This window comes from Giraffa tippelskirchi, chromosome 5, assembly GCF_054371585.1.
Source record: "Giraffa tippelskirchi isolate mGirTip1 chromosome 5, T2T-mGirTip1v1.2.pri, whole genome shotgun sequence".
NCBI lineage: Eukaryota > Metazoa > Chordata > Mammalia > Artiodactyla > Giraffidae > Giraffa > Giraffa tippelskirchi.
Genome location: NC_137279.1, coordinates 186,055,278 through 186,079,663, shown reverse-complemented (window position 1 = coordinate 186,079,663; position 24,386 = coordinate 186,055,278). Strand labels below are relative to the sequence as shown.

General features: G+C 43.7%; 1 protein-coding gene across 1 annotated transcript in view; it reads right to left on the bottom strand.

Annotated features, from left to right (window-relative positions):
• Positions 1-24,386, bottom strand: part of CSMD2 (CUB and Sushi multiple domains 2) — a 667,647-nt gene that overhangs the window by 51,558 nt on the left and 591,703 nt on the right. The window contains exons 47-53 of the mRNA XM_081490945.1: positions 18,138-18,326; positions 15,667-15,813; positions 12,539-12,727; positions 6,420-6,605; positions 5,198-5,392; positions 3,445-3,618; positions 1,313-1,486 (exon numbers count right to left, since the gene is read on the bottom strand). Coding sequence (XP_081347071.1) covers positions 1,313-1,486; positions 3,445-3,618; positions 5,198-5,392; positions 6,420-6,605; positions 12,539-12,727; positions 15,667-15,813; positions 18,138-18,326 — 1,254 coding nt within the window. The remainder of the gene's footprint in view (positions 1-1,312; positions 1,487-3,444; positions 3,619-5,197; positions 5,393-6,419; positions 6,606-12,538; positions 12,728-15,666; positions 15,814-18,137; positions 18,327-24,386) is intronic.

Genomic DNA, 24,386 nt, shown 5'->3' with positions numbered 1-24,386 from the left:
ACTGCAGATGGTGACTGCAGCCATGAAATTAAAAGATGCTTGCTCCTTGGAAGAAAAGCTATGACCAACCTAGACAGCATATTAAAAAGCAGAGATATTACTTTGCCAACAAAGGTCCGACTAGTCAAAGCTTTGGTTTTTCCAGTGGTCATGCATGGATGTGAGAGCTGGACGATAAAGGAAGCTGAGCGCTGAAGAACTGATGCTTTGAACTGTGGAGCTGGAGAAGACTCCTGAGAGTCCCTTGGATTGCAAGGAGGTCAAACCCGTCAATGCTAAAGGAAATCAGTCCTGAATATTCATTTGAAGGACTGATGCTGAAGCTGAAACTTCAGTACTTCTGCCACCTGATGCAAAGAACTGAGTCATTAGAAAAGACCCTGACGTTGGGAAAGATTGAAGGCAGGAGGAGAAGGGGATGACAGAGGATGAGATGGTTGGATGGCATCACTGACTCAATGGACATGAGTTTGAGCAGACTCTGGGCGTTGGTGATGGACAGGGAAGCCTGGCATGCTGCAGTCCATGGGGTCACAGAGTCAGACATGACTGAGTGACTGGACTGACTGAATAATATGAAACTTTAAAACACACCTCTCAGAACAAACAGGTCAGGTAGACAAAAAATAAGTAAGCACACATTAAGACATAAACAACAAAATCAATAAGGTATATCTTATGATTATATATAAAACTTTACACATTAATGCCCTTTTTTCTCAAATGCACATGGAACATTCATAACAATTGATCAAATATTAGGTCATAAAGGAAGCATCAGTAAATTCCATGAAACAGAAATACTGAATACAGTGCAATAAACTAGAAATGAATACCAAAGTAAAAATCAAAACACCCTTCCATCTGGAAGTAAAAACCACACACTTTTATTTAAAGAAACTTCTAAGTGAAAGGGGAAATTAATATTAAAATGACAATTTCTGAGAAATAATAAAACACTAATTTTTATCATCTGTGGGATATAATTAGAGCAGGGATCAGAAGAAATTTTATAGCCTTGCATACTTATATCCATAATAATCAATAAAAATAAAAGAAAAATGGAAATAAATGAACAAGATTTCTAATTCACAAGCAAGAAAATGAACAAAAAAGTTAACTGCAAGGAAGAAAATAATAGAGGTGGAAGTAATAATGATGCAGAAAACTGAAAACCTAGATGTCAATGATTGTCTTTGAAAAACATGAACAAAATACAGAAAATCCTCCAGTTAACCTAATAGAGACAATGCAAGGGAAAGTCCATTTTGCACCTGAGCCGGTGACTAGGGAGAGTGGGTACCATACTTACGCACACAGAAAGGGGTCTTGCCCGACCAGTGATGATCTTGCTGGCAGATGCGCACGGACATGCCGATCAGGCGGAAGCCGGCATTGCACTGGTATACCACGCTGCCCCGGTAGTTGAAGTTCTCCCCGTTGATGTGCCCATTGACGATGGGCTCAGGAGTCCCGCAGTGTCCGGCTTTTGTGAGATGTGCAAAAAGAGAGTAAATTGCACGGGAGCATACAGAAAATGAGGTGAGGCTTGGTCGGGGGAGGGGGAGACAGGCACGAAGGGGAAAAGGACCACCCATTATTTTTCCCTCCTCCCCCTGACAGTGGCATCCAGGAGTGACTTCAGGAATCCTACACATGATAGAAATAGTGTTGAAGACTGAAAGTGAAAAGTGAAAGTTGCTCAGTCGTGTCCGACTCTTTGTGATCCCATGGACTATACAGTCCATGGCATTCTCCAGGCCAGAATACTGGAGTATTTTCCCTTTCCCTTCTCCAGGGTATGTTTCCAACCCAGGAATTGAACTCAGGTCTTCCACATTGTAGGTGGATTCTTCACCAGCTGAGCCATAAGGGAAGCCTAAGAATAGTGGAGTGGGTAGCCTATTCCTTCTCCAGCAGATCTTCCTGCCCCAGAAATTGAACTGGGGTCTCCTGCATTGCAGGCAGACTCTTTACCAACTGAGCTATCAGGGAAGATTTGGCAGTTCCACATCCCAAGTATGCATATAGCTGATTCACATCAACCAGCATTTCTAGAGCATCTACTATATGGAGGGCACTGTGGCCTACAATCGGAGAAGGCAGTGGCACCCCACTCCAGTACTCTTGCCTGGAAAATCCCATGGACGGAGGAGCCTGGTGGGCTGCAGTCCATGGGGTCGCGAAGAGTCGGACACGACTGAGTGACTTCACTTTCACTTTTCCCTTTCATGCACTGGAGAAGGAAATGGCAACCCACTCCAGTGTTCTTGCCTGGAGAATCCCAGGGACGGGGGTGCCTGGTGGGCTGCCGTCTATGGGGTCACACAGAGTCGGACACGACTGAAGCGACTTAGCAGTAGCAGTGGCCTACAATAAGGCAGTCAAAGCTTGGCTGTGTTGAAAATTACCAAGTAAGGACAGGTGTCTTGGTTAAATTCATCCTTCTTTCTCCTTGAGTGGCAAGGATCACAGACAATATAAACCTAGGTGAGTTATTTTCACTAAATGGGATTTGGGTAGAGTATATTCCTAGTGTTTCCACTAGCATTTTTTTTGGTTCTGTGTAGACATAACTCATGACTGTGTCTCTAACAGAGGCCTGAGACAGAGGGAGGGCAGCTGTTCACTTCAGAACAGACCATCCAATCTATGTTTCTGGGTCTGTGTAGCTGGGAACCTCCTTTGGATTTTCAGGATCCAAGAAAGGAGTAAGAGAAGAGACAACTTTAGCATCTAAGGTTTAGGCAGGGAATGGATTGGCCATAGGAGAAATGACAACTTTGACTTTTGTAAGCCAGGTAAGTTTTTATGCTTTTGTCCTACACTGACATATTTTTGTCATGAAACAAGCTAATGGCAAAAAATACTTATATATTATAATATATAATATAGCACATATAATATTGCATTTTTGTAAAATACTTATATATGTAAAATTTGCTGTGTGTAGTTGCTAAGATGTGTCTGACTCTTGGTGACCCCATGAACTGTAGTCAGCCAGACTTCTCTGTCCATGGGATTCTCCCGGTAAGAATACTGGAGTGGGTTGCCATTTCCTTCTCCAAAAATTTGCTAATATATAATATAAGTGGTATTTTAGATGTGTTGCAGGGATGTGTCTCTGTAAGTTTCCCTGGAGGTAAGGATTGGAACTTCACCCATCATACAAGAGCCAATAAGAAGGGAGTATCTTTTTTGATCAGAATGAAAGCCTCTCAAAGGTTTGTCTCATTAGACCTGAAGTTCTTCTCATTCTTTTGGATGCTCCAAGGGAAGCTAGTTCAGCATTTTGGTTATGGTAAATAGCTAGAGTTTAGATTAAACATTTTATGACCATAGGTAAAATAGTACTGTTCAAAGATTGGGATCCAGCTTTGGAAAGATCTAACTTGTCCTGGAAAGGGAAACATGGACGGAAGAGGCCCCGGGGTGGTCACTTACCCAGGCAGCGGACTTCGGAGCCACTCCAGAGCCCGTTGGCCATGCACTCCCGCACCCTGGAGCCCACCAGCGTGTACCCGGAGTTGCAGGAGAAGATGGCCGTCGCCCCGTAGACAGACAGGGTTCCGATGCGGTGTCCATTGGGGGGAATGGGGAGCTCTCCACAGGAGATGACTACAAAGACCACAGAATGCTCAGGAAGCCCATCCCGAGAGACGGGACGTGTGCTGCTTCTCATTAGCAAGAACAGTGACAAAAGTAAGATTGGTTCTACCTACTCCAGTGGGACTCATGACCAGAATATGGGTCCCCATGGTGACTGCTGTGCTGCCACACTGCACCCATGATTCTCAACAGGGCTGTCATCAGAAGCACCCGAGGAGCTTTTACAATGTCCAGATCTGTGGCGTGCTCCTCGGTGTCCAGGGCGGACAGCGGGCACTCTCCTTGTCCTCTCTGCTGAGCCGAGCAGCCGCCTCACAGTCCTGCTCCACGGAGCACTGCAGACACCACTGGCTGCACTGAGATGTAAGCCCCTGCTTGTAATGAAGCTGTCCCACGCTCATGACCTCTACTTGGCACAAATACATGACCGAGTCTGGACTCAGATGAACAAAGGCCACAGTGTCTTGCATCACGGTGTTGGGAAGATACCACTCCTCGCACCCAGTCTCAAACATGCCCTTGAGCGCTGACAAGTGATGTCCTTCCGTCCCTTCACAAACATTTACTTCCTCTAACACACCCTTCTGACTGAGTAAATAGCATCAATATATCCCTATGGGTGGGCGCTGTGCTGACCCACTCAGAGCCCCCTTGAGGACTGAAGGGCTTCTTTCTCCAGATGGTAGCTGCTGGCAAACATGCCTTTGCTGTGAGCCCTCTTTGGATGGCCTTGGCTAGAGAGTCCCCACAGCTAAGGTCATGCTCTCTTCCTCGGGCAGCTGGAACCCAGTGTTTGGTCAGTGTGGAGGTATAAAGCCCCCCTGCCTTAACTTGTGACAATTTGGAAGGGCTGCCCAGATTCAGAGCTCTTAGCTGGGTCAGTTGAGGCATCACCATCATCATCAGAGACCACCTCCTCCAGCTTCCCAGTCCTACTTCCTTCCCTCCCCGCCTTCTGCCCTCCCCTCACCTTCCCATCCCTTTCCTCTTCCCCTCTCCTCCTTCCCTCCGCTTCCCTTCATCAGATGGTGATCCCAAGAGCACTGCCTAACAAATCTCCATCTTAGAGTCGCTTCCCAGAGGCCTCGACCTCTGAAACTATCTCAAAGAACCAAAGAAAAGCAACACACAAAGGAGAAGGAGACACAGGCATACTTAGGTGCCTGCCCCTTGAACTCTATTCATTCCTCCTACACACGCTTCCACTATAGGTCTCATCACACTTTGGTATCGTTGCTTCTTTATTGTCTGCCTCTCCAGTAGACTCTAAGCTCCTGGTGGGCAGGAACCACAAGCTTTCATCCTCATACCTCTATACTACCTGGCATGAGGGTTGAATAAATGAATTAGTGGATGCGCACCTGGACAGAGGCAGCTTTTTAATAAGATGACAAGATGCTGAGAAGTGCTTCCTTAAAGGAGTAGGCCTCTCCCCAGCTCCTGGTTCTAGGCGAGTGTTCAAAGAGAGGTTCACTGCAATCCCTGGCTATACCCCAGTCTTTCCCCTTCCCAATTCAGCCCATGTTATGAGACAGTTCGAGTTGGAGGCACTGTGCCAAGCTTGCCCACCCCTTCCTCCTGGGCTTACTTTGGCAGGTGGGCATAGAGTTGTCGAGGCTCCATTTGCCATTGGCCTGACAGTGGATGACCCTTTGGCCGGTGTAGTAGTAGCCAGGGTCACAGATGAGCATCAGCTGGGCCTGGAACTGGTACTGTGTCTCGAAGATGAGCCTCCATCGACCGTGTTCCACACTGATGCTGCTGATGTCAGGACAGGTCACAGCTGGGGAGGTACGAAGCGGAAAGGAGGATTCCTTCATTAATTATGGACGACACTGGCAAGAGCCCAGAGTTGGGGACTGGGGGACCATAATGCAGTCATGATGAGTCTCTGAACCTTCAGTCCCCAGGCAGATGTGGTCTATCAATGAAGTGAGCTGAGTGGGGAATGCGGCAAACAACTGGGGTGGCAGATCTGCCAAATAAAAAAAAATAGCGGGGAGGTGGCACTCTGTTGGTTTTGATTGTGGATGTGAGACTGCAAATTCCAGGTGATCAGATCCACCTTTTCCAAGGGAAGCTAGAAATAGGATTTTTATGTAGAAGTCTTCTGATTTAAAAATGTTAGGAAGAAATGCAAACTATTCATTTTATTTTTAATCATAGGGTAATCGCAATATTGTGATGGTTTTTGCCATACATCAACATGAATTGGCCATAGGGTTACAAAATATTTTTATAAAGCACTGCACAGGCCAAAGGACCAAATCAAAACCAAAACAAAAAACCTTGTATCATTAGACTGGATATAGCCCATTAGGCTGCCCACTGGCCTTCAAATTGAACAGTACCTCTGTTGTTTTGGAGAAGGAAACAGCAACCCACTCCTATATTCTTGCCTGGAGAATTCCATGGACAGAGGAGTCTGGCAAGCTACAGTCCATGGGGTTGCAAAGAGTTGGATACGACTGAGCGACTATCACTCACTCTTTCTGTTGTTTTAGAGTCTTGTGATCAAAGGATATTCGTGTCTACTTTCTAATACTTTTTCCATCTAAGGGGAAGTGGACCCGTCATCCCTAGGTTCTGTGATGGTTTATGGATACATCTCAGGGAAAAGTGGTCTATCGATGTTTTGAAGCAATTTCAAATGGAAACCCAAGTTGGTAGATCGAGATACCCACTTGTCTCAGATCTGAGTCCCAGCCTCCATGGGCATGTTTTTCCTATTTCACTGACTTCGTGCAGGAATCTTTTCAGCTACTTACCCAGTCCCCCAACAAGCCCGCCTCCCCTACCCAAGGACTCACGGACACACTGAGGGGGTGCTTTACGGTTGCTCCACAGGCCTGTCTCCAGACATTCCGCTGTGGCTTCAGCACCTGCCTGGAGGTGGTAGCCTTCACTGCAGCTGTATACAGCCTTGGTCCCCACTGTGTACTCTTTGCCAAACACCATTCCATTCTTGGGGGCCTCAGGAAGCCCACAGGAAAGAGCTGGCAGAGGAGAAAAATGTCATGAGCCTGTCTGCTTCAAGACGGTGTTCTGAGAACATATTTTTATTTTTCCTCTCCCTTGAGGCCCTAATAGAATGATAGTAAAGACTAATAAAAGGGAAAAGCCTCATAACAAAGAAGAAAATGGGAAGATCATCAGCAGAGGAGATGGAAAAAGAAACTCTGGAGGATGAAATGCAGATAGAAATGTGTCGATGGATTAAATGGAGTTGAGAAGCTGCAGCACAAAATATACACGGGAGGGAGCTATGAGGTGAGACCAATTCTCCATCCCTTCACACAAACACAGTGGAAAGGCAGCCAGGCAGCCATTTTCCAAACTGAATAGAGCTGGTTTTATGCCAACTTAAGAAAAAAAAAGAAAGGAAAGAAGGAAGAAAAAGAAAAGAACCCCTTTGAGAGAACTGGGGATGCTGAAGTAGGAGCAAGTATCTCAGAGGAAGCTCTTTTAATTCTTAGATATAAGGGCTCCCACCCTCAAGGCTGCCCCTCTGCCTGCTTATCTCTGCCATAGACTCAGTTTGATAGGGACAGAGTAAAGAGACATTGACTATGCTAAAGCCTTTGACTGTGTGGATCACAACAAACTGTGGAAAATTCTTAAAGAGATGGGAATACCAGATCACCTCACCTGCTCCTGAGAAATCTACATGTGGGTCAAGAAGCAACAGTTAGAACCAGACATGTAACAACGGACTGTTTCAAAATTGGGAAAGGAATACGACAAGGCTCATATAGCCTATGGCAAGGTATATTGTTACCCTACTTAATTAACTTATGTGCAGAGTACATCATGTGAAATGCTAGGCTGGATGACTCACAAGCTGGAATCAAGATTGCTGGGAGAAATATAAACAACCTCAGATATGCAGATGATACTACTTTAATGACAGAAAACAAAGAGGAACTAGAAGCCTCTTGATGAAGGTGAAAGAAGAGTGAAAAAGCAGGCTTAAAACTCAACATTCAAAAAACTAAGATCATGGTATCTGGTCCCATCAACTCAGCGGCAACTAGATGGGGAAAAAGTGGAAGCAGTGACAGGTTTTATTTCTTTATTTTCTGCAGACAGTGATTGTAGCCATGAAATTAAAAGATGCTTGCTCCCTGGGAGAAAAGCTATGACAAACAGAGTGTTGAAAAGTAGAAACATCACTTTGCTGACAAAGGTCCATATAGTCAAAGCTATGGTTTTTTTCAGTATCGTGTATGGATTGAGAGTTGGACCATAAGAAAGGCTGAGTACCGAAGAATCGATACTTTCGAATTGTGGCACTGGGGAAGACTCTTGAGAGTCCCTTGGACAGCAAGGAGATTAAACCAGTCAATCCTAAAGGAAATCAACCCTGAATATTCATTGGAAGGACTGATGCTTAAGCTGAAGCTCCTATCCTTTGGCCACCTGATGTGAAGAGCCAACTTACTGGAAAAGACCCTGAGGCTGAGAATGATTGAGGGCAGAAGAAGGGGGCGACAGAGGATGAGATGGTTGGATGGCATCACCGACTCAATGGGCCTGAGCCTGAGTAAACTCTGGGAGATAGTGAAGGACAGGGAAGCCTGGTGTGCTGCGGTCCATGGGGTTCAAAGAGTCGGACATGACTTAGGGACTGAACAACAACAACAAAAGGGACTAAGTAGGTGATTAAATAGTTGATCCCATTAGAGGACTGTAAGTAACGAAAAACACATGGGAGACTCCTATGAATTAGTGATCACTCGAGAAAGCAGGTTTGCTTATCCACAAAACCAAGTGGGCTTGCTTAGCAAAAAAACCATGCAACAGAAGCATAAGGCATGCCCCCAGATAATAAAACTGGTGGCAGGAGACTCACATCCTGCCCAGTGAGCTCAGTAAGTTAATGATTCCAAGGCCATGCTCCTCTGGGCACACTAAAACAAAAATATAAAGAAAAGGTGGCATTATACTACAGCCTGAGATGATGTACCATTGTTAGTGCAGGTGAGTGCCTTTTTGCTCCTTTCCATTGTGCCATGACAGTCCCAGCTTGACCATATAAGGACAAAAAACCTCCCCTGCCCGCCATGGAGGAAGAGCTGATGATGGAAACACGACATCTACTCAAGAATGAGGAAGAAGGTGATCTTCTCCCCTTCCCCACTTTCCCTTTCATTATAAAACTGTAGCCCACTAAGTTCTTGCGGCATGGCATCCTCTTACTTGCCTGCTTGTAAGCATCACAAGCGTGCTATTCTAATAAGTCACTTCTTATCTATCACTTTGCCTCTCGCCAAATTCTTTCTGCACAGAGACATGAAGAATCAGAGCTCCTCGGAGCCCCCATGAAATGTCACCTAGTGGTTTCAAATTCAACTTCTTATTCATTGGAGAGACCTAGTGGGCAAGGATGGCTGTATATAATAATAACAAAGGTAATGTACATCTTTATCTGGAAAAATCAACCTTGCCTTTAAAATATGAGCAAAGATCACGATATGTATGAATAAAACCAGCAGCATGAAAGAGATAAACAAAGATAAGATTAAAAACAGAAAAGTCTCCTTTAGGAAAGAGAGCTAACTCAGGTAACAGAAGACTTATAGTCTTTAAACCCCTGACTGGCAGAATCAGATGCTCTAGAGGGAGCTCAGGATGGAGACCAAGGGGCTGCCCCCTCAGCCACTGCAGCCTCTCCAGCAGTGCACCATGAGGGGATCCATGATGCGAAAGAACAGGATGCTGGCCCTAGACAGCTACTGAGCAAGTCAAGGTGACATCTACTAAAACAAGAACAGAGTGCTTTGAAAAGAGAACAAGCCGAGGGTGGACAAGGAAGGGCCCTTTTAAGTTAAAAACACCATCAACAAAACAAGTATTAAAAAGGAGTGGCAGCTGAAGGCAAAGATATATGGCTGCCTGCCGTATCTGCCACATCAGGAAACAAAGGATGCTGCAGCCATCAAGTCGTCCACTCATCCACCACTACAGTCACCCCCAGGGGTGAGCTCTGAGGAAACTCATGATGGAGACAAACAGGCTGCCCCCTCAGCCCCGGCAGCCACCCCAGCAGTGCACCCTGAGGGGATTCAGGATGGCAAAGAGGAGGAAGCTGGCCCTACATAGCTAAGGTGCATATTAAAGGAATGATTTCAATGAGCCCTGACTTCTGCATCTTCCCATATATAGAAGGGCTTCCCAAGTGGCACAGTGGTAAAGAATCCACCTGCCAATGCAGGAGACACAAGAGGCAGGTTCAATCCCTGGGTCAGGAAGATACCCTGGAGTAGGAAATGGCAACCCATTCCGGTGTTCTTGCTTGGAAAATTCCATGGACAGAGGAGTCTGGCAGGCCACAGTCCATGGGTCACAAAGAGTCAGACGCAACTAAGCATGCACATATACAAAAGAACGCTGAACTCATTAACCTGGGGTGTTTGGTTTTCTTTAATTAACAGTAATCTTTTGATGTTCTGACTACCGGGTTTTTATCGCAAAAACTCATATATATCCTGGCTCCTCCCTTGCCTCTTCAGAACAGTCCCTCAGAGCTATCTGAGAGGCTGTCTTCTGAGCCTAAGTCTGCCGTATAAAACATAATTCTCACCTTTTAGGTTGTGAAATAAAATTCATATTTTGTGACGAGAAGAACTTAAACATCTTCTCAGCCCTTTGGCTTCCTCTCTCCCTCCCCATTAGTGTGCATAGTGATTCACCTTATGCATCAGTGAAACCTCCCCCGTTGCTCAATAAAGAGCAACATTCTCCCAGCACCAACAAGTTGTTGTTGTTCAGTCACTAAACCGTGTGCTACTCTTTGTAACCCCGTGGACTGCAGCACGCCAGGCTTCCTTGTCCTTCATTATCTCCTGGAGTTTTCTCGGATTCATGTCCGTTGAGTCGGTGATGCCATCTAATCATCTCATCCTCTGCTGCCCCCTTCTCCTTTTGCCTTCAACCTTTCCCACTATCAGTGTCTTTCTTAATGAGTTGGCTCTTCCCATCAGGTGGCCAAAATATTGGAGCTTCAGCTTCAGCATCACTCCTTCCAATGAATATTCAGGGTTGATTTTCTTTAGGACTGACTGGTTTGATTTCCTTGCAGTCCAAGGGACTCTCAAGAGTCTTCTCCAACACCACTATTTGGAGGCACCAGTTCTTCAGCACTCAGCCTTCTTTATGGTCAAACTTTCACACCCACACATGAGTACTTTGATAAGCCATAGCTTTAACTCTACAGACCTTTGTTGGAAAGTGATGTCTCTGCTTTTTTGAAAAAATTAGAGACAAACATATGCTATCTATGTTTGTCATAGCTTTCCTTCCAAGGAGCAAGCATCTTTTAATTTCCTGGTTGCAATCACTGTCTGCAGTGATTTTGGAGCCCAGGAAAATAAAATATGTCACTACTTCCACTTTTTCCGAATCTATGTGCCATGAAGTGATGGGACCGTGAAGGTGACTGGTAAATTTTTTTTTCTTTCTTTTTTATAATGCAGTACATAATGCTGAGAATGTGGGAGGACAGAAAACATGCTGCAGTGGAATTATAAATGAAGAAAAACTTTCTAGATAGCAAGGAGTGTCAAAAGTTGTAGACTTTATATAGGTATGATTCAATAATCTCATTTCTGGGAATTTATTTTAAAGAAATAAATATGGATGTCCCCAAGGATGGAATTATAAGGATTTAAACAGCAGCACTGTTTATAGTAGCAAAAAATATGGAAGTTCAAATGACCAACAATAGGATGATACTCGAACAAATGAGTTTTTCTACTGTGCTACAGATCATTGCAAATATTGATAACGAAGTGTATTTAATCATGTAATAGATGCTAACAAAATATGAAGAGCTTTGTACATGAATAATGCCATTTTTATCAATACTATATGAAAGACCAAAGGAAATGTTAACAGTGGTGATTTCAATTGATGGGGTTATAGGTCTTTTATACTTTTCTTTTGCGTTATCTATTTTTCTTCAGATTTCTAGTCTGAATGTATATTACTTTAAGAAAAAAAAAATCCCACAAATGACCAAAAGCAGTGCATGTAAACTGCCTGGTATATATCAGGTGCTTGATCACTGATGATTTCGTAGGTGATGGTCACTGTTCATTCTGCTTCCCCTGGCCTCTCGTCTTCTGCTACCTGACATGGTGCTTCAGACACCATCAGTTGTGTGGCATAGTTTGTGATCTCTCTTGTTGTCTGTGGTTTTGCAAATGCTCTTGCTGTTGCCTAGAAAGCTTTCCTTGCCAATGCCTGGCTCTCGACTTCTCTTGTTCTATGAGCCCAAGTGATCCTCCTTGTGGGAATTCCCTAGCTGTTGAGGAGCGGGTAGGTCCCCTCTTACCCCTGGGCTCCCCCAATCCTGTTTGCTCTCCTGATACAGCACTTCCTTCCTTCTTGCATTTCTGTTTACATATCTATCTCCTTAAGGAAATCAATCTTGAATATTCATTGGAAGGACGGATGCTGAAGCTGAAGCTCCAAAATTCTGGCCACCTGATGCGAAAAGCAGACTCGTTAGAAAAGACCCTGATGCTGGGAAAGATTGAAGGCAAGAAGAGAAGGGGGCAACAGAGGATGAGATGGTTAGACAGCATCACTGACTCACTGGACCTGAATCTGAGAAAACCTCAGGAAAGAGTGAAGGACAGGGAAGCCTGGCATGCTGTAGTCCATGGGGTCACAAAGGGGACATGATTTATCAACTGCACAACAACAATCCATTTCCTTCTCTGCTCTGAAAACACCGAGGCTTTGTTTTACACATGTGTATATCTCTAGGGCTTCAGAGATTATGGATCCTCAATACATGTTTGCTGAAAGAATGAATGAATTATCCATGAGTAATTCCACATTTGGAAGTGACTGGTCCTGGGACAGGCTCAAGTTGTGGGTAGGACCCAAGCCACCTGTCACCTCTTTCCCACCAGCTTCTTACCTTGACAGAGAGGAATGGCCTCACTCCACAGGTGGTAGCCCTGGGGGTGCCGGGTACAAATGGCCATGCTGTGTCCCACCAAGCGGTAGCCGGCATTGCAGCCAAAGTGGATGGAGCCTCCGGGCTGGGTGCTGGTCTGGCCCAGAAGGAAGCCATGGAGGGGAGCCCTGGGCAGGCTGCAGTAGGGAGCTGCATGACAAGATGAGGGTCAGGGACCACGCGCAGCGGGAAGACAGAGGTGGTCCTTCATGCAGGCCCCCCCCACACACCCTGCCTTGCTTCTCCCCCTCTTTCCCATTTTCACCACTGCCAGGTTCACTGCTAGTTAGGAAGCTGATATGGAAAAGCAGTCAATCTGTTTAGGAAAGCCAAAGAAATGAAAAGAAAAGAAAGGAAAAGAGATCCCTTCTCTTTTGTGTAAAGAAGGAAAAGAAAGGGGAAAAGGAAAGAAAAGGAATGACAAGGGAAGAAAGAAAAAAAGAAACAGTTCTATGAAGCACTGGGTCGCCTTTGGGTCTGGAGGCAGCCCAGGTTGTGCAGCTCAGTTCAGGCTCTCAATTCCTGCTAGCTCCCAAAGAGACACAGAAAGCAATCTGATGTGGTTGGTGTCAGAAAGCTGTGACTGCAGGGCTGAGGCCTCTGGAGTCAGGGCTGCACCTGAGTTCCCCTTCCCAACTTTCCACAGGTCTGTGACGTGAGACAAATCTCTCAGGCTCTTTCAGCTCCACTTTCCTCACCTGAACTTTGGGATTGGCAACGCCTTCCTCATAGGTTTTGGGATAATTTAAACAGGATCGTGTCTGTAAAGCCCCCAGCCTGGTGCAGGGCACTCTGTGCTCAGTAAATGGTCTGTGTCCTGCTTTCTGTTGTGGAGGGGGGTGGAAGCGGAGAGGGTGTTGTGGCAATCCAGGACGTGAAATCCACCGTCCTCATTTCCCCTTGACATACAATTTCCATTTATTTCATTCATTTATCCAACAGACAGACATCAAGTGTCTCTTATACGCCAGGTGCTATTCTAAGTGCTGGGAATACGACAGTGAAGAGACCAGACAAAAACCCCAGCCTCAGAGACCTTGCAATACAAACCTCTGCCAGGGATCCTCAGGGGGAAGTTCTGTGAGGCCAGGAAAGAGGGCTGGCCAGAGGAGCACAAAGAGCAAGCCCGTTCATCTGCTCTCAGCATCCCTGGCGCGGGATAAGTCAGGACGTAGATGCCGGGACCCTTCCTGTATCCGCTGGCCTCTTATGTGATTACATCCCTCTGCTGGTGAAACTGATGTTCTCAAACCTCCCCTTCCAAGGCAGACACCCTTCCCTGCTTCTGCTTTGCCACCTGCGTCCTGTTTATGTGGTATCCACAAGTCTACCTCAGTCACGAACAAGAATCTCAGTTATAAAATATACTTAGTCACAGTGATAGAGGCATGCGCAAATTACAAGATTCTCCTGTGTTTCCATTAGGGACTCGTTGTTTCACCATGTAATTAATTCACTTTCTGCAGTGGCATATGTATTATAAGTGACTCATTACCCACAAACATGTGATTAATCTTTAAAAACATCAAGCCAAGGGCAACTCCTTAATGACTTCTAGTTCAGAGGGTAGCAATCGGCACAGTGAAATGCTACTAAATTGCTTTATTTCTCTTTTGTGTTAGTAGCTGCTAGGAAATCAGCCTGAATCTCCCTGACAGTAGCTTAAGGTTTCTTTTCCACCAAGAAGAACTGAGACCTGAAGAGGCTGAGTGATTTGTTTAATAATCATTCAGCTAATGGGTGATGTAGCCCAACCAGCTGGAGGGCGTGAAGCCACCCTCCCTCTTGCGTGTGTGTGTTGGAAGGAATTTGGGGTCTACTTTGCAGAGGAAATGGACTCTGAGAAAGTAAAGCTCCTCCTCCTCCCAGGCTCCCCTCAGCTTTCCTGGCTGGCCCTCGCCTGGAGCCATCCATACTCAAGAGTTTCTTAAGACTTCTAGCTTTATATAGCAACGAAGCCAGACCAGCTAAGTTTGGGATGGTCTTCCAAGTGGGCAGTCCGTGCAAAGAGATGGACTGAGACAAGCGGCAACTCAGGCTAAGTTTTGACATCCCTCCTAATCAACATTCTTTGAAAATTTGCCCAGCATTTGTTTGGAACACGGGCCAAATGCAGCTTCCCTGGTGGCTCAGATGGTAAAGAATCTACCTGCAATGTGGGAGACCCAGGTTTGATCCCTGGATGGGGAAGATCCCCTGGAGGAGGGCATGGCAACCTACTCCAGTATTCTTGCCTGGAGAATCCCATGGACAGAGGAGCCGGATGGGCTACCGTCCATGGGGTCGCAAAGAGTTGGACACGACTGAGCGACTTTCACTTTCTTTCAGGCCAAATGCAGCCAGGCAAAGAGTGCTGTGAGAGCACCGGCCCCTGGTGGAACTGGCTGTGGTCTTACATAATTCAGTTCTGCTCTCAAGCTCACAGAGCCGGCCAGCAGTTCAATTGATCCACTACCCTGCAACGTGGGCAGCAAACAGTTTTTCAAGTTTTCTTTCCAATGATAGACAGTAATCCCCAGATGGGAGTTCAGTTAACTTTGATTTTCTCTCTCATTACCTTTCTAAAGACAGTTTTGTGTCCTGGCAGATGGTTAGCTGGCGTGGCCCTCAGTCTGACTCTGCCGATGAGACGTGGCTCGCAGAGCAGAAGAGAGGCTCCTGGACTGGGAATACAGCCCCTTGTTTGCTGCTTGTCTAATAGCTGCCAGTTGGAGACCCACGTCTTCAGGATTTTTCAGTTTTAAGGGACTTTTATTAACATTTCAACAGTGTTAGGGACAGGACCACCTGTAGGCGTTATCAGCTCATATACGATAAGCTGATCTAAAAGACACAGGTTGGCAGTATGAGCAGAAAGAAGGAAGAGGTTGAAAGTGGGGAGGTATAGAGAAATGGGAGGTGGGCTGTCAAGGATACTCTGCAGCTATAGGTGACAGAGACTCAGAGGAGGGGAAAGGCTCCCAGTCTCCAGGCTCATGGAGAAGCTGCACCACAGCCGAGAACGTGGCCCATGGCTTATTGTTTTGGGTGAGAAACTTAAGGGGCTCAGGGGCTGCGGTCCTTCCCAGGAGTCCTTATGTTTCACTCACCTGAATACCGAATCTTAAAGCCCTTCCGGTTGTAGGCATGGTCAGACGACCAGCGCAGGTAGACGGAGTTGCCTGAGCTGGTCACAACCAGGGGAGCCGAGTAATTCCCACTGAGGGCTTTCAGCAGAGGACTCTGTCCTGAGGGCCCTGTGGGAAGATGGCGGACACGCGATCACAGACTATTGTGGTTACCAGAGATACTAACTTTGACAGTTTAAATGGAACTGCCTTCCATTTCCCCCTCTTCAAGGGAAGACGTGAAGATTCGGGACCATAACTCAGCACCATCATTGGTCTGTCCACTCCTCTCTCATGTCCTCAGGCCTTGCGCGAGGGTATCTTCCTCTTGAGCCCTAAAGCAGGGCTTGAAGAAGTCCCTGCCAACGCAGAGTGGTTGGCAGGTGAGATGACATCTATTTGCTATCCTGGGACCTGCCCAAGGTCAAGACGCTGGATAATGGAAGAGCTGGTTTTCAACTTGGGAACTTTTTCTACCTCACCATCTTACTTGTGCCTATTAAAAAATAGCTCAGTGCCTGCCAGATGGAAAAAAAATTATGAATGAATATATAGCAATAAAGCTAGAGGAAACATCAGGTCTCAGTGTCATAAATAACACAGCTCCCCAATATTCTTTTCCAGGGCTCTTCCAGAAAGGGCTCCCTCTTCTTTTTTTTTCCCCACCTTAAATGCCTGGAAATGCATCCCAAGAGGGCCGATTCAAGGGCTGCAGAGTACAAAGCTGGATAATGCAAAACACAGGATTTATTATCCTGGAAAGAGCCCTGAATGATAGTTCTCATATGCTGCTGAGACAGCTCTTGGGAGCGTGGGAAAAGTAATGGACCGTATTACACATAGGAAAGTCATCAGAATTGCTGTGACAGCTCTGAAGGAAAGGGTCAAATGGCTCAGAGAAATGGTATGCTGGGATAGGTCTGCTGTATTAGACCAGAACACCCACCAGCTGACTGTGACCTTCAGAAGGATCTGGGGGACACATCATTTCCTAAAGCAATAAGAAATGCACTGCTGAGGGGGTGAGGACCAGCATCATCAACAACCTGAGTAATAGCTGTCCTCTGTAGGCAGAAACTGATGGGAGGAGATGCTGTCACAGAGCTGGGCTGCCTAGTATTGACGGGAAGGAGAGCAGTCTAAATGCAGAGGCCAGGTGGAAGCACTGAGTAGTCAGTAGAAAGGCTGGGGTAATTACTAAAATGGGCAGCAAAGTTGGGATGGCAACCAGGAGGGCCTGATCTATAGGCTCTATGGAGGTGGATCACAGAACATGATGTTCCTAAGGGCAAGATAGATGGACAGCCAAAAATAAATGAACATATGAACAAAACAGATCATGAATATATAACCAAAAGGGTGTAGAAAGTTCCAGTCACTGGAATAATTTGGAGACTTGAGCCAGAGCACTTTGGCTGAAGGAGAGGCTGGGTCCTAATGAAACAGGACCTTGCAAAACAACACCAACTGTATATAGTGGTGATTCCCCAAGTCTTTATCCTAAAAGACCTACCACTACTAATTCAGATAACTGAATATTGGAGAAAAGGGAATGTCTGGATATTTAGAAGACTTCTGTATACTGAGCACATGAATTTGATGCTGCTACCTGGAACCCAAAGCACTCTTAAGGCTCCTTTGTTACAACGGGGGTATATATGGGGTAGGATTGGTAAGAAATGGAGTCTTGTTTCTGAAAGTTAACTCCATGGAAGCCTCAACTGCAGTAGCTATGCCAGACATAGTAGCCTCACTAGAGTAGACTATCATTGCCTTGGTTATATGGAATGCAGGTACTGATCTAGCAAGGCATCCTTTTCTATACCCACCAGAAAGGAGGATCGTAAGCAATTTGCATTTACATGAGAGACAACAGTATACATCCATGTCTTGCCCCAGAGCTATGCTAATTCTCCTGCTCTGTCATAATGTAGTAGGAAGATATGTGGACCATCTGGACTTCCGTAGATGCCTTTGCAAGACACAGGTACTCCAGAGGGTGAGAGAGAAATCCTATAAAGAATCAGGTGAATTTTTTAGGGTCATATGGCCCAGGGCATGCTGAGACATTTCCTCCAGATTAAAGAGCAGGTTATTGTACCTTTACCCTCCTACCACCAAGAAAGAAGCACAGAGTTTGGTAGACCTTTTTGGGTTTTGGAGGCTGCATACTCTTCACTATGACCCATTTACTGGCTGACATTCAAGGTGCCAGCTTTGGGTGGTGGTTAGATTTAAGGGAGGGTGTTACAGCAATTCCGGGCTGCAATACCAGCAGCCCCACTGTTCGGATCATATAACTCATTAACTTCTATGGTACTGGAGTTTCTGTGGTAGAGAAAGACCTTGTGTGGAACATCTGGAAAGTCCTAACCGGGAGGCCGTGTCACAGATTCCTAGGGTTTGAAGCCAGTTGGTACTGTCTGCAGTGGGGAACGATTTAATTTACTTACCATCAAAGATCTCAAACTCATCATACTGCTTCTCACTGAGAAAGTACTCCACTGTGATGGAGATGTTATATCCGGGCTCCACTCTCACCAGCCAAGAGCAGGTCTGGAACTGCGGATAGCTGCCAGGGTAGCTCTGACTCAGGATCACACCTGTGGAATCCGTCAGAAGCTCATTCGTTGGGCAGTGCACTTGGAGAAAGAAAGAGAAATACCAGGTATGTGGGATGGAGGTGGGACGAGTGCCAACACATTGGCTCGTCCCTGGCGTAGAGGACAACCCCTGGAAAGCCAGCCGGTACTTGAGCACATCAAGCAAGATTCCAACACCCATCATTATACTGCTCCGTGGTGTGAGTTGATCTCTGATTCTGTGTCAGTGCCACTACGTTGCTGAGACTCAGGCTTGGGCAGTTGGCTGGAATCACTCATTAACTCCTATGTGGGGATGACACATACATACAGACAACAATAAGGCATCCTCAAACCCAAGAGTTAATTGGATTTGATTTGCACAGAGTGTAGGGCAGAGGTAACCACATGGGATTTTGAGTCTAGTCAAGGCTATGGTTTTTCCAGTAGTCATATATGGATGTGAGAGTTGGACTATAAAGACAGCTGAGTGCCGAATAATTGATGCTTTTGAACTGTGGTGTTGGAGAAGACTCTTGAGAGTCCCTTGGACTGCAAGAAGATCCAACCAGTCCATCCTAAAGGAGATCAGTCCTGAGTGTTGGAAGGACTGATGTTGAAGCTGAAACTCCAATACTTTGGCCACCTCATGTGAAGAGCTGACTCATTTGAAAAGACCCTGATGCTGGGAAAGTTTGAAGGCAGGAGGAGAAGGAGACGACAGAGGATGAGATGGTTGGATGGCATCACCGACTCAATGAATGTGAGTTTGAGTAAACCCCAGGAGTTGGTGATGGACAGGGAGGCCTGGCGTGCTGTGGTCCATGGGATCGTGAAGAGTCAGACATGACTGAGCGACTGAACTGAACTGAACACCTGGATTTAGAGTCCACCTCTGTCACTTACTACCTACGTGGTCTTGAACAAATTATTGCCTTTCTGTGCAAATGCTTCTCCATTTCCAACCCAGAAAGATAATTTGTACCTTACAATGCTGTTGTATTATACCAAATGTCATATATAAACATATATATGTTATGTTATATAATTATATATTAAGATTATATATTATATGATATTACACATTATATGATATTGTGTTATTTCATTATATACTATGGTTATATTATAATATACTATATGTTATAGTATTAAACTAAATAATATATGTAAAGCATGAGACATACAGCCTCCGTAAATTGTAGCAATGATGACTATAATTATAACAGGAACAGAAGGAAACAGCCTAGCATGTGGGATCTAGTTCCCTGATTAGGGCTGGAACCTGGGCTCCTTCACTGGGAGTGTGGGGTCTTAGACACTGGGCCATCAGGGAAGTCCCATGAATTTCTTTTTAAATTCAGAATCTTAGAGAAATAATTTACGTACAATAAAATGCACAGATTTGAGGTACACAATTTGCGTTTAGGCAAATGTATACACCTGTGTAACCACTACCACAATCAGAATATAGATTATTTCCATTGCCCCAGAAAGTTCTCTTATGTCCCTTTGCAAACAGTATGATCTGCCCCAATGCTCCAGGGAGTCAGTGGTGCTATTTCTATAAACATAGAGGAGTTTTGCTTGTACCAGAGCTTCATACGAATAGAATTATATATGTATTATTTTTTGTCTGGTTTCTTTTGCTAAATGTAATTTTTGTAGGAGTCGACTCATGCTGATTTATGTATCACCATTTCCTTTGTTTTTATTGCTCTCTAGCGATCATAGGACAATTTGCTTATTTATTCTACTGATGAACATTGGGGCTGTTTCCAGTTTTGGATTATTACAAAATTAATATAAAAGTCTTATTATGGATATGAGTTTTCATTTCTCTTCAGTAAATAACTAGGAGTAGAATTGCTGGGTGATAGGGGAGATGTGTTTATCTTTAGAAGAAACTTCTATCAGTTTTCCAAAGTGACCATAAGATTTTATATCTCAACCAGCAATATATGAAAATTCTAATTGCTCCACATTCTTTCTAATGCTTCGTATTGTTAGTGTTAAATTTAAGCTCTTCTGGTGGGTGCATGTATGGTTTAATTTGCATTTTCCTTGTGACTAATGATGTTGAGCATCTTTTCATATATTTATTGGCCATTCATTATCTTATTTTACACAGTGTCTGTTCAAGTCTCTTGAATATATTTTCATTGGATTGTCTTATTATTCAGTTGTAAAAGTTCTTTACATAGTCCAGGTTCAAGGCCTTTTAAAAAATATGCATACTATGAATATCTCCTCTTATTCTGTAGTCTGTCTTTATTTTTTATGTTCATGTCTCTTGGTTTTTCCTTCATGGGTTTTTAATTTGCTTTATCATCTGCATATATACTTATATATCTCTCAATGAAATTAGCCTATTTGTCATTTTGAAATATCTCTATTTTTGGTAATACTTCTTGCTTGCAGTATTATTTGAAATTTCTTTATGTTTCTTATGTTTACCATTTTTATGACATCTTTTTCTCTTCTTTCATATTTCATATCTACCTGGTATTTATATTTAAAGTGCAACTTTTGTAGCAAATAAATAATTACTCTTTAAAGCCTCTAAACTTTGGCATGGTGTTTTGCAACAAAAATTCATTAATATAACCGTATTATGCAAATAATATACGTTAATCGCTTATTCTTGGTTACTGACAGATGTTGAAGTCTGCCACCATAACTGTGAATTTGTCCCTTTCTCTCTGTAATTCTATGAATTTTTCCTTTATATATTTCAATACTATTGTTAGGGACCTAGACATTTATGACTCTTACATATTCTTGATAAATTATGTTATCAGCATGAAATATCCCTCTTTATTCCCTTTAATGCTTTCTGCCTTAAATTCTATTTTGTCTAAGGTTAGTTTTACTACATCAGATTTGAGAGGTTAGTACTTGCTATTTTTTTTTTTAATATTTTGTTTCCGATCAGGGATGAGTGATACCCTAGAGAGGCAAATGAATAATTCTAAGTTCATGGAAAGCCCATAACTAGACTTTAACATTTTTACCAATCTAAAAATCTCTGATCTTTAATTAGCAGTTTGATTCAATTGTATTTATCATGGTTGCACATATATTTGCACTTAGTTTTGCTATCTCATTTTGCATTTTTTTTTACTGTGATTTAAAAAAAGTTTCTCCTTTAATGTTTCCTACTGGATTAACCATAGGGCTTCCCGGGTGGCTCAGTGGTAAAGAATCTGCCCACCAATGTAGGAGCCACAGGAGACGCAGGTTCAATACCTGGGTCAGGAAGGTCCCCTGGAAGAGGAAATGGCAACCCACTCTGGTATTTGTCTGGGATAATCCCATGGACAGAGGAGCCTGGATGGCTGTAGCCCACAGGGTTGCAAAGAGTTGGACAGGACTGAACAACTGAGCATGCACGCATTGGATTAATCCAATTTTCTTTACTCTCATTATTTTTGATTATGGATTTGGATTGTACATACTGTGGGCATACATAATTTAAGGAAACTATGCCAACAAAAGTCCGTCTAGTCAAGACTATGGTTTTTCCAGTGGTCATGTATGGATGTGAGAGTTGGACGGTGAAGAAATCTGAGCGCCGCAGAATTGATGCTTTCGAACTGTGGTGTTGGAGAAGACTCTTGAGAGTCCCTTGGACTGCAAGGAGATCCAACCAGTCCATCCTAAAGGAGATCAGTCCTGGGTGTTCATTGGAAGGACTGATGTTGAAGCTGAAACTCCAATACTTTGGCCACCTGATGCTAAGAGTTGACTCATTGGAAAAGACCCTAATGCTGGGAAGGATTGGGGGCAGGAGGAGAAGGGGATGACAGAGGATGAGGTGGCTGGATGGCATCATCGACTCGATGGGCATGGATTTTGGTAGACTCCAGGAGTTGGTGATGGACAGGGAGGCCTGGCGTGCTGCAATTCATGGGGTCGCAAAGAGTTGGACATGACAGAGCGACTGAACTGAATTGAATTGAGGGCAGTAATTTTACTTAGTCCTTGTGTGTCTGAAGATTTCATTAATTCATTCTCACTCTTAATTGATAATTTATCTGGGTTTATAGTTTCAGTTCACAATTATTTTTCCTGCTGCATTTTATCTTTGGGTAGATATTATTGTTGATTCAATGGTGCTATGTGTCTGATTTATCTTTTCTCCATGGAAAGATAAATATATATTCAAATATAACGCTTTCTCTTTATCCTTGATATTGTATAATTACACTGTGATTTTTTAGGTTTGAATTTCACCAAATTGTCTATGTTGCCATAGCAAGTCTTCGAGATAACAGAAAAATGTCTGATTCTTGTCAGAGGAGACTAGGACTTCATTGGAAAGGCATTATCTGAGGCAGAAAAGAGAAGAATAAGCCAAAAGGTAAAAGAAAGTTGTACAATGAAATGGTTATGAATGGCAAATCATCTCTATTAAGGGACTGGAAGACAATATAGTTAAGATGGCAGTGAGACCCAGGCTGGCCTATGGATTCAACTCAATCTCTATAAAAATCTCAGTTTGTTTCTTTGTAGACAAGTTGATTCTAAAATTCAGGAAATTCAGCAGACTCAGAATATCCAAAATAATCTTGAAAACGAAGAACAAAGTTGGAGAACTCACACTTTCTGATTTCAAAACGTATGACCAAGCTACAGTAATCAAGATGGTGTAGTACTTGCATAATGATAGATTCATGAGAATAGAATTGAGGATTAGGAAATAAAAGTTTCAGTTTACTTTGCTGTGTCCCTGGAGCTAGTATGGCATGGTGGATCAACTATACTCCAATAAAAATTTTCTTAAAACCCCAATTGATAGTCAATTGATTTTGACAGGGTGCCAAGACAATTCAATGAGGAAAGAATAGTCTTTTCAGCAAATGACGCCAGGACAATTAGATATCTATATGCAAAATCATGAAGTTGGACTCCTACCTCACACTATATATAAAAATGAACTCAAAACAGATAAAGTCGTAAATGTTAGAGCTAAAACTATAAACTCTTAGAGGAAAACATAGATGTAAATCTTCTTGACCTTGGATTAGGCAATAGCTTCTTAGATATGACACAAAAAGTATAAGCACCAAAAGAAAAAATATATAAATTGGACATCATCAAAATTAAAAACTTTTGTGCTTCTAAGAACACCTTCAAGAAAATAAAAAGACAAGCCACAAAATGGGAAAATTAAAAAAAAATCACACATCTGATAAAGGACTTGTATCTAGTATATATATAAAAATTCCTACAACTCAATAATTAAACAGATAAATAACAATTAAAGATGGGCAAAGGATCCGAATAGACTTTTCTTGGTGCAAATGAAGAATAAGCACATGAAAAAATGCTGAACATCTTAGCCGTCAGAATATACAAATCAAAACAATAATGAGATACCCACTACATTCACTAGGATGTCTGTAATTAAAAAGACAGATAATACTAACAGAGAGGATGTGGAAAGACTAAAACCCTCATACACTGCTGGTGGGAATGGAAAATGGTTCAGCCACTGTGGAGGATACTCTGGCAGTTCCTTAAAAGCTTAAACATAGAGTTACCAGTTACTAGATGACCCAGCAATTCCACTCCTAGATACATACCTAGGAGAAATGAAAACACATGTTTCACACAATAACTTGTACATGAATGCTCATAGCAGCCTTATTCATAACAGCTACAAGTGGAAACAACTCAAATATCCATCATCAATGAGTGTATAAACAAAATGTGTGAGTGCTAAGTCACTTCAGTTGTGTCTGACTCTTTGCGACCCTATGGACTGTAGCCCACCAGGCTCTTCCGTCCATGGGATTTTCCAGACAAGAATACTGTAGTGGGTTGTCATGCCCTCCTCCAGGGGATCTTCCCAGCCCAAGGACTGAACCTGTGGCTCCTGCATTGCAGGCAGATTCTTTACCATTGAGTCATGGAGGAAGCCCACAATGGAATATTACTGGGCAAAAAAAGGAATGAAGTGCTGATACATGCTACAACGAATGAACTTTTAGGACATTATACTACATGAAAGAAGTCAGTCACAAATGACCACAGATTGTAGGAATCCATTTATATTAACCCAGATAGGCAAATTCATAGAGACAGAAACTGGTTTGGTGACTGCCTAGATCTGAG